Raw genomic sequence first — 10250 nt, forward strand, 5'->3', positions numbered from 1 at the left:
TTTATGCACATCGAATATAAAAACAATCCAAGCTGCAATTGCCAAGCTGTAGCATTCGGGGAAAGATTTCGCTTTAAAAATCTGAGGAACAACACCAAACAACCGGAAGGCGCTTTCATTTCTCACTGCTTGGAACTGTGTCAAGGCATATTGTTCCACGTTGTTTCACTGTCCACAGTTGTTGAAGCGGATAACCGTCTGGGTTTTTGTCGTGCTCTATTTCCATGCAGTTTATGCTATGATAAATTTGCCAACGGCAAAGAAGAATGTATTGTATTGTATCCTACCTTACATAGGGGAGCTTTTCCCTTTTTCGCTCCCATACTCTTTGCGATGTCGAAAGCAAAGAAAAAAACAAAGCAACGATTTCGACGATCCGTCCTACTAATATACACATTTTTTGTTCCGGTTAAAACAGGTTAAAAAGTACAACAGGAATTGGATTTTTTCAAAGGTGTATTCTATGTTTAAAGTGTGATATGTATAATACTACTAATAAATTATATAATCAAAAAGAAGTGTTAATTACACAGTATAAGAAACGTTCCATCCCGTTCGGTAGACCGCTCCTTATTAAATTGTTTTTGGAGGATAACAAAATGACAAACTCCATTCCTCTATAAGCGCTTCTATAATTGTTGTACGGTCCCTCCCTGATACAGTGATGATTCTTTCGCCTCATTTACATACTGTCTGTCATTTGCATCCCATCATACATCGATTTTGGTTTTACGCATCAAAAACCGCATGAACTCAAAAACCCGTAAAAAACTGCTTCGATAGAATCACTGGCAGAGACAGAGGTGGGGCACCACACGATGCAATCACACCATTGTTCTCAACGGCTATTATTCTTGCACCAAGCGGTGCCCCACCAAATAACAATAGCTGGCTGCGCCAGTGGATAGAATTCGATATTAGCAGTTTTAACATACTAAAATAGGCAAAGTGAATTCTGAACAAACAATTACTTAAACATATCAAAATAAGTGATCATGATAAAAAAAACTGTAACTAAAGGTTGGAAAACTAAAACATGGTAAGATTAATCCGGACAGCATCTTCCTTGTTCAGTATGTAGTCCCAAATAAAACGTCCGATAGACTTTCATAAAAAGCTTATATACTTATACAAATATTCATCATTTTCTTTAAATACAGGCTAGCATTTTTTCCACATACATGTTGCTTTGATTTTAATGATACTTAGAGAAATCTTTCTATCTGGGGCACACAATGTTCAAATTCAAGAATGTTAGACTTGAATTTAGCGAGAAGAGATTTGAAACTGTTTTTACATAGTTGATTCTTGATCTATCTATTACACTGTATGTAGGAAACCTAACAAAACGGAACTAAATAATGTTCGACACTGATAAAATATATGTAAATAAATGATGTTATTGCATCATGGTTACATAACCACCAAAACTATGATAGCGGAACAAACAGAATAGGGATTGAAAAACTAAACGAAATTGGTTGCAGCATCACCCATCCTGCCTGTGTTTCTACAGATGCCGCCGGATAGCGTGGTATTATGGAATCCTGAAAGGAACCACCAGATTCTCAGTGTGTTTAACCTTGATCTCCCCGACGGCAATATTTGCCTTCTGCACCATGTCACGGATCTGTGGGGTTGAGAAAATCCATTTTTCGATCAACTAATAGTTGGAAAACAAAATCAAAATACTCACCATACTCAAGTCTGCTGCCGCGATGGGCACTGACGTTAATACCGACTCGGGCTTCGCGATGTCCTTCAGAAGTCCTAGAAGCATCAATAAATAGAGAAGATGAATTCATTTTACTGGTTCTAATTTCTACAGGAAAGATAATGTGAATATCTAAGATACTCATTAGCCCTTGTGTAGATTGTGCTCGATCCGATTTGGAATAAATCTGCCAAGCAAGGTAACTTTTCGAATTCTATGCTAGGCCAGAATCTGTTCTAGGCAAGATTTTTTTCCAAGCATATGAGACAGTAGTCTGACAAAATCCCCATGCCACATTTAAAAACTAATTCAAATTATTTTGATAATTTTTATACTCTAGCATAAGAAATTCATAGTTCCGCAACAACATCCAACTTACCGATATGGTGCACATTATTGGGATGCTGCACGGTACTCCATTGCTGCGTCAGCCTTTGGGAGTAAATCTTCACCCTATCGTTGTACTCGTGAGGTTCGATGTTGTGTATGTCCATGGCTGCAACATCAATTACATTGCTGCAAAATATCCGAATAATTAAAGACAAACATTACGACATTGTATAATAGAACTCTTAGTTTTCCAGTCAACCAAGCCGAAACTTACGCCGCCGTATCCTGTATGATTTTATTCAAAGCCGAGACGTCGTCCTTCTTGGGCATGGAGTTGGCATATTCCTGGGTAAGATCCTCGCTGTCCGACCTTCGGACGGCGGGACTGTTGCTCACCGGATTGTCCAGCAGGTGTGTCCGCTCGTTCGGTTCATTGCCCTATCAAATGGATTATTGATCATTAAATTATTATCGGTCGAACATTATCACTTCGTAAAAGGAGAAAGGTAACATACCTGTGCCGAAGAATCTTCATGACAGGAGAAGCATCTGGTAGCGTAATCTACCAAAGTACGAAAACAGTCATCCATTATCTGAAAATATTCCAGAGAACAGTTTTTATTTTTACTGCCGTCGAACTGTTTTTCTCACAGATTGCACTGCACTATTAGACTTGAATGTGTAGTGATTTTCCCGTTAGAATTAATCGGATCTTTAAATTTTAATTAGCAATAATAACTTATCGATACAGTAATCTGAGTTATTGACCACCATTGACTATACTTTCGCAGTTGACGTATTCCTTTGTTTAGAAAAATGAGAGAACCATCCAACAAAAGAAGGTATGCCCTCGCAATGTTGCCAGAAAGTCTTACCAACCAAAAAGACAATATTATTGACCTCCCGGATAAAAAATATCATTAAAATATTACAGTCAAACCTCCATGAGTCGATATTGAAGGGACCATCGACTCATGGACAAATCGAGATGAGGAATATGAAATCCGTGGAGAACTGTTTGAAGGGACCATCATAGTAACCCAGAAAATATTTTTTGATATGGAATAATTTGCTTCCATGAGTCGATATCGAGTCATAGAACATCGACTCATGGAGGTTTGACTGTATAATTTTTATTGTTCCAGCACCATTTAAAACAAAGTTTTTATCATTGAATATAATGGAATTTTGACAATAAAATCACATGAGAAATAATGGTTTCTTCTTCTTCTTATTGGCATTACATCCCCACACTGGGACAGAGCCGCCTCGCAGCTTAGTGTTCATGTTCATTAAGCACTTCCACAGTTATTAACTGCGAGGTTTCTAAGCCAGGTTACCATTTTTGCATTCGTATATCATGAGGCTAGCACGATGATACTTTTATGCCCAGGGAAGTCGAGACAATTTCCAATCCGAAAATTGCCTAGACCGGCACCGGGAATCGAACCCAGCCACCCTCAGCATGGTCTTGCTTTGTAGCCGCCCGTCTTACCGCACGGCTAAGGAGGGCTAAGGAGGAGAAATAATGGTTTACCACGATAAAATGAATGGTAAATGGAACTTTTACAATAAAAAAGGGGGGTTGTTATGTATCTTTACAATAAAAAAATCGAAAATTTTCCATACAAAATTCGGAGCAAAACAATTGATTTTACGGTTCTTCAATGGGATGATTTCGAGCGACAAAACAATAGAAAACATTGTGTTTTAAAGGTTTTCAATTACTTTTTCTATTGTTTTACAGTAGAAAAACAACAGGATTTAGAAAACATTATACTCCAATATTACAATAAAAATACAATACAATTAATTATTTTACAAATTATTTTATTTTGAATATATTTTAATTCAGTTCAAACTTTTTTTTTCTCTCATTTTATTGTGGATTTACTTGACCATTGGATTCGAAGGTCGGTTCACTTGCCTATTTCAAACGTTCCTTTTTCCAGCAAGGTATGCCAAACTCAATAAAATGTTTGGTAGATTACCTTGTTTTTTACTCCTTGTCCCTCAAAAAAGATGTCAACACATCGGAAAAAGAAAGAGAAGTCCGAGGGAAACAGCAAAAAGCACGTGGCAGACTTGTCAGTTTTGACGGATTTTACTATGAAGACGGGTGTGAAGGTGAAAACGGCGATTTCAACGACCGTTCAAGGAGCGACTATTTCGAACGGTCGGGTCCAATAGGGAAATCCACGTACAATAACTCGTTGTGCGTTGCTTCCGTATCGAGTGGTGTGCCCCCGAAAACGCGAGCACTTTAAAACTTGGATTCTGTCAGGAGTGACCTTAAGAGCCCCGCACATAGGATACGTTTGCGTTGCGTTTGACAGTTTTCTCATGGGAAATGTGTCAAACGCAACGCAAATGTAGGCTATGTGCGGGGCTCTTTACAATCGTGATTTGCTGGTTTGGATGATAATACATGTGTCATTTTTTAGTTGGGCCTCCGCTGGTTGGGCCATGACCCAACAAAAAAGCATTCATACATCAAAATTCAATGCAAACGCCGAAAATGGGTTTTGACGTCATTGGACATCATTTGCGATGTTGAATTTGAAATGCACGAGTTTAAATTTATAACAGAATTCGTTAGTTGGGTCGAGGTTGTGACCCAAGCAGCGAAACGCGACTGTACATTGAACTTTTGTAGTATAACACTTTAGATATTTACCTCGATGCAGAAGCCAGTGACCGCTTGCCCAGCACCAAAAACAGCAATGAGAAAGACACTTCCTGCACCATACAGAGCAATTTGTGGAGGAACTTCAGAAGGAATTTTTGCAGGAGTTTCTGACGGAATTTCTGAAGGAAAGACTAAAGACTAAAGAAACTTCCGAAGGAATCTTGAAGAAATTGCGGAGAAATTTGTGGAGGAGCATTCGGAGGATTCCCTGGTAGAACTCCATTAGTAATTTCTTGAGGAACTTTTAAAGGAATTTCCTGAGGAACTCTTAGAGGTTCTGATATATTTAAAGCAGTCACTGAAACAACTAGAATTAATTTAAAAGTTTATTTAAATAATTAAAATTAAATCGCCTCTAGATTTTTTTTTTCGGTTTTTGTTCTCGATTTTAAAAACATTTAGGGGCTTATAGGGTAAAACGTCCTATCGTTGTGGTATGCCCAAATGTTGCGGTAGTGTTAAAATAGTCCATTCTGGATATAATACCATTGAAAACAATTGTGGGTACGCTAAAACTCTTCGGATTAACAACTAGAACAGCTTTTGTTCAACATTTTTCGTTAAAAATTTGAATCCTTTGAGCCTATTGCGGTAATGCTAAGGTCCTATTGTTGCGGTATCGTTCTCCATGAGAATTACATGCAATATCGCAACAATAGGAATTACCTTCAACAAATATCGCAACGATAGGCAACTGCGTCCTATTGTTGCGGTAGCTTGATTTTATTGTGATAAAAACAAAACAACATAAGTTCAGCACAATTGACGTAATATCTACGAAACTATAATTAACGAGCATCCTATTCAACTACTACAATGTGGAAATCGATCAACAGGTAATTTTTGAAGAATTTTTGTAATGAATTTGGTTTTGACACGGTGCTTAATCCCTCCATAATAGGTCGTTTTACCCTATATAAGTTCTTTGGGAAACATGACCTTAAATAAGCCAAAGAATCGACTGAGACAATAAAACGAGATACAATTTTTGACGGGAAAAGTCAATTATTGATGGTGAAGTCTCGATCAGCTGATCGAAAGTTCGGAGAAAAATTACCGTACACTGTAGAGTATTCTAAGTGTGTACGATACTAAACAACTAGTATAACCAACAGATAGTAGAATCTATAGATAAGCGAAAGCATGATTGGGTTCGCTTTTTGGCCGCATATGACATATGACATTAATATTTTGATTGAAATCGTGACGTCATGCTCGTTTGGAGACACGTTTGACGGTTCGATTGGAGACAGAGGACTTCTCTTCGCTCATCTATATTCTCAATCCAGTTGAAACCCGGAATTGGGGGATAGCGAAGTTGGATTTTTCTCACAATCCGTACGTTAAACCTAACTTCGGAAGTGGTGCGCTGTTTTTATATCGCGAAGCGCGATTCAGCGCACCACTTCCGAAGTTAGGTTCAACGTACGGATTGTGAGAAAAATCCAACTTCGCTAGCACCCAATTTCGGGTTTCTACTGGATTAAGTATATATTCCACTATCTATAGTATAATCTATTTGTTGAAGATGATGCGACTACAAACCCCAGCATGCCATGACTTTTAAGTGAGCCACAAAATGCAAATTAATATAGAAATAAAATTTAGTTCTGATTTGACCATCTAGCAACAAAGTCGTTTTATTGCTTTCGGTCCGAGCTACGGCCACTTCCCATAGGTTATGGGCAATTTTGAAGAAAGTTCTAGAAGTTCAGTACCCCAGTACTTCAGACGGACTCGTGGAAGGAAGGAGATGCCGAGGCACGGGCCACTATTGTTCTTCTCGTTGACGACAGCCAACACCCGCTGATCCGAAACTGCAAGACCGCTAAGGAAACCTGGGAAGAATTGAAAAAACACCACCAGAAGACGACGATGTGCACCCACGTGTCGTATTTGAAAAAGTTGTGTAAAGCAGAGTACACCGACGACGGGGACATGAAAGGCCATTTGTTCCACATGGAGGAGCTGTTTGCATGCCTCGCGAACGCAGCGATGGTGTTGAAGAGTATGCTCGACTCGTTCGATACCTTAACTACAGCGTTGGAAAGGAGAACGAACGTGAATATGAATCAGATTCAGCTTCATATGATTCAACTTGTGATGCAGTCGAAGATGACAACGAAGAAGAAAATGATGATGAAGTAATGACGCCAATCCGGCGTTCAACTCGAAGTACAATGGGGAAAATGCCAGTTCGATTTCGGGAGACCACTTATGGCGGAACCGAGAAGTTTCGCTGAAGCAGTCAATAGACCAGAGGCGACGCAGTGGCGTGCTGCGATGGATGACGAAATCAAATCGCTGAAGATACATGGTACCTGGAAGTTAGCAATTTTGCCCGCCAATCGCAAACCCGTTGGCAGCAAATGGATTTTCAAGCGCAAGCTCGATGAAGATGGAAATGTTGCGAAGTACAAAGCCAGGCTAGTTGCGCAAGGGTTTTCCCAGAAATTCGGCACGGACTTCGACGAGGTATATTTCCATCAGTGGTGCGGCGAGTGTTGTTTATAGCCGCCAGTGCAAAAAATATGCTGGTGAAACATGCAGACGTGAAAACGGCCTACCTGAACGACGATCTAGAAGAGACGATTTATATGCGGCAACTACCCGGCTTCTAAGTTGGAAATGGTGGCGTCGTATGTTTTCTGCAGAAGAATCTGTACGATCTCAAGCAAGCGGGACACGTATGGAACCAAAAACTGTATAGCGTCTTGAAGCACCTAGGTTTCATGCAATCAGCAAACGATTCGCAATCGCAATCAGCAAACGTATCTGGTAGTATATGTAGACGATATGGTCATCGCTTGCCATACCGAAGAAGAGTACGCCAAACTGATAAATTCCTATGGACCCTGGCCACCTGCAACAAAAGAAGGAGGATGAGAAACTGCCGAACAGTCACCAGTATTCGAGTCTGTTTGGTGGTTTGTTGTATGTGGCAGTGAAAACTCGACCGGACATCGCGGTCAGCGTATCAATCCTTGGGCGATTGGTGAGCAATCCAGCACAGGCAGATTGGATGGAGGCTTAACGAATTCTCCGATATCTCAAGTTCACCATGGACCATGAACTTGTTCTGGGGCCAGGACCACCGGCAATGGAGATATTCGTCGACGCTGATTGGGCCTGCGATGCATAAACCCGGAAGTCGAATTCCGGATTCCTGGTGACATTTGGTGGAGGACCAATCCACTGGGCATCGCGGAAACAAACCTGTGTTGCATTGAGCAGCACCGAAGCGGAATTTGTGGCGCTCGCCGAGTGCTGTCAAGAGGTGCAGTGGATCGATGCTGAACGATTTCTGTGTAAACGTGCCGAAGCCGATTCGAATTCACGAGGACAACCAGTCGTGTATCAAGCAACTGGAATCCGAAAAGATGAATAACCGATCTAAGCACATCGACACAAAGCACCATTTCGTTCGCCAGATGTATCAAGAAGGAAAAATCTCGGTGCAGTATTACCCAACCAACAGCATAGTAGCCGAGTCGTTAACAAAGCCGTTAGCAAACCAAAAGTTAAAAAGGTTCCGCGAGACAGCTGGATAAATTCTTGTCGACATTAAAGATTTTCTTTGGCTTGTCTAAATTTATCTAGTTTTCCTGCATCACATTTGGTAGATACGATTTACAGTTTGATCGAGAAATAACATGTAGAAGAAGCAAGGGGTGTCTCAAACTTTCAATTTGTTTGGTATTTTCATTTTTTACTAAAAGTCTATTTCTTATTTTAGACATTATTGGGCTTAACAATATCGCCATGGATGAAAACCTGAAGGAACTCTGTTATGGAATAACTGAAGAACAATTTTTAACATTAGGATATTTGAAATACATGAATGTTTGAGGAAAGCTCAAGAACGTTAATATAACTCGCAAAGATGATGCACAAAATAGCAAGGCAAACAGTGTTTTAGATTTAGTATTAGCTTTTTGGAAACTAAGTCATTGTATCCCGTCCGTGATTTATTATTCTTATTATTCTTGGACTTTTGGCGGCATAATTACGGCAAACTACCAAAAATCCACACATTTTTATTGGCAAAAATCCATAGATTTAAGTTATGATGTATATAAGCGCACACATAACCATTCTTCACGTAATAAACCACTTATAAAATATATACAGAAATAAACTTTATGTGCCTCTACGAGGTGAACCGGCCCAGGGCCGAAAACCTCTCTAATAAAGATAATAATAATAACCTTACGTGTGGTCACGAATAAGCAATAATTTGATTAATGTGTGGATCCATATCGATTATATTGGGGTGGCGCTATTGCAAAAAATTATAATCGCGACACATATACTTTATATAGTTATTTTTAGCAGTGCATAACTTTTACCTGATTTTTCGATAGAATTTTCATTCTACGTGAAAATTAGGTAAGTTCTACCGGATCAGGATAGAATTCACCGGACACGTAAGTTTCACCTGAATTTTCTGAAGCATTTGCAGTATAACGTGTGCACGTAAAATGTACCACAAAATTCGGGTGGAAACAATGTTTAGATTATTGTCGGCGTAGGGTAACTGTCCTATTTTGGACCCCTTGAGGAAGTGCATCCCAATATATGCTTATATCTATTGAAATACAGGTTCGATATGGGCGGAAATGACACCATTTCAAATATGAATGTCTTATTCATGAAATAGAAATTCTAAATGAGCTTCAGTAATTGATAAATCAGTTAAATTTCTTATTTTCTGAAATGAAAATATTCTTTGTTTTGGACAGTGCAACATATTTTGGACCCCCAAATGTACACATTTTGGACACCCCTAATTTAGTCTCTTCAAAGTCGAATTTCTAATTTACCCTGGTCAATTAAGCCGAAGCCAAGTCTTATCTTTCGATTGGCATACATAAATAAGAAGATTCCTGCGTTTTAAATTCACAATTTGGACAAAAACTTATTGCGTACGTTCTGAGATTTTCAGTGATGTATACTCTGTATACTTTAAAGCGTAACGCATTGTAACGCTCGCCTCCTTGAACAAACTTATTTCCTCGAAATTTTATCTAAATATTGCTTTTTCGCACGGGAAACCAGTGACACAGATGCTGAACAGTATTAATTTCCTGAAGCCAATGGGGGAATTAGCAGCGGCATTGTTTTTAGTTCTGAAATCAGAAAAATGTCGCAAGGAGGGTCCAAATCAAGTTGGTTACCCTAGCACCAACTTAGAATTCGGATGTCAAAGACTTCCGAAACGAACTTTCTTCCGAAGTTTTATTTGTCAAACTAATTGATGCGTTGTTTAGCGCATCTTGAGGCGAATCCAGCGCACTACTTCCGAAGTTAGGAAAGTTGCCTGTATCTGGAGAAAAATCTAACTTCGGTATAAAAAGCGTTCTAACTTTATTCCGGATTGAGAATATTTCTCGCTTAACTTTTCAAAAGGACCTAAGTAACATTTTTTCAAAAAATAATTTGAATACTGCAATCATTAGCTTTCATGTTGTTCTGTTGATTGCGCTATTCAAATTAATTCATGAAAAAAATGTTACT

At 39.2% G+C, this 10250-nt stretch overlaps 1 protein-coding gene across 2 annotated transcripts; it reads right to left on the bottom strand.

Moving 5' to 3' along the window:
• Positions 1 to 1102: 1102 nt before the first annotated feature.
• Positions 1103 to 2861, bottom strand: LOC134224067 (ragulator complex protein LAMTOR1). Of its 2 annotated transcripts, none has more exons than XM_062703304.1 (6): positions 2718 to 2861; positions 2560 to 2637; positions 2319 to 2482; positions 2094 to 2230; positions 1697 to 1770; positions 1103 to 1630 (listed from the first exon to the last, which is right to left on the bottom strand). In XM_062703304.1, exons 2-6 carry the CDS (start codon positions 2632 to 2634, stop codon positions 1538 to 1540), a joined length of 543 nt encoding a protein of 180 aa, XP_062559288.1. In that variant the 5' UTR covers positions 2635 to 2637; positions 2718 to 2861; the 3' UTR covers positions 1103 to 1537. The 2 variants fall into 2 exon arrangements, with proteins under 2 accessions (XP_062559288.1, XP_062559289.1); XM_062703305.1 differs by having other exon boundaries at positions 2696 to 2818.
• Between the last annotated feature and the right edge of the window lie 7389 nt (positions 2862 to 10250).

The sequence above is a fragment of the Armigeres subalbatus genome, chromosome 3 (genome assembly GCF_024139115.2).
Source record: "Armigeres subalbatus isolate Guangzhou_Male chromosome 3, GZ_Asu_2, whole genome shotgun sequence".
In the NCBI taxonomy this organism is placed as follows: Eukaryota; Metazoa; Arthropoda; class Insecta; order Diptera; family Culicidae; genus Armigeres; species Armigeres subalbatus.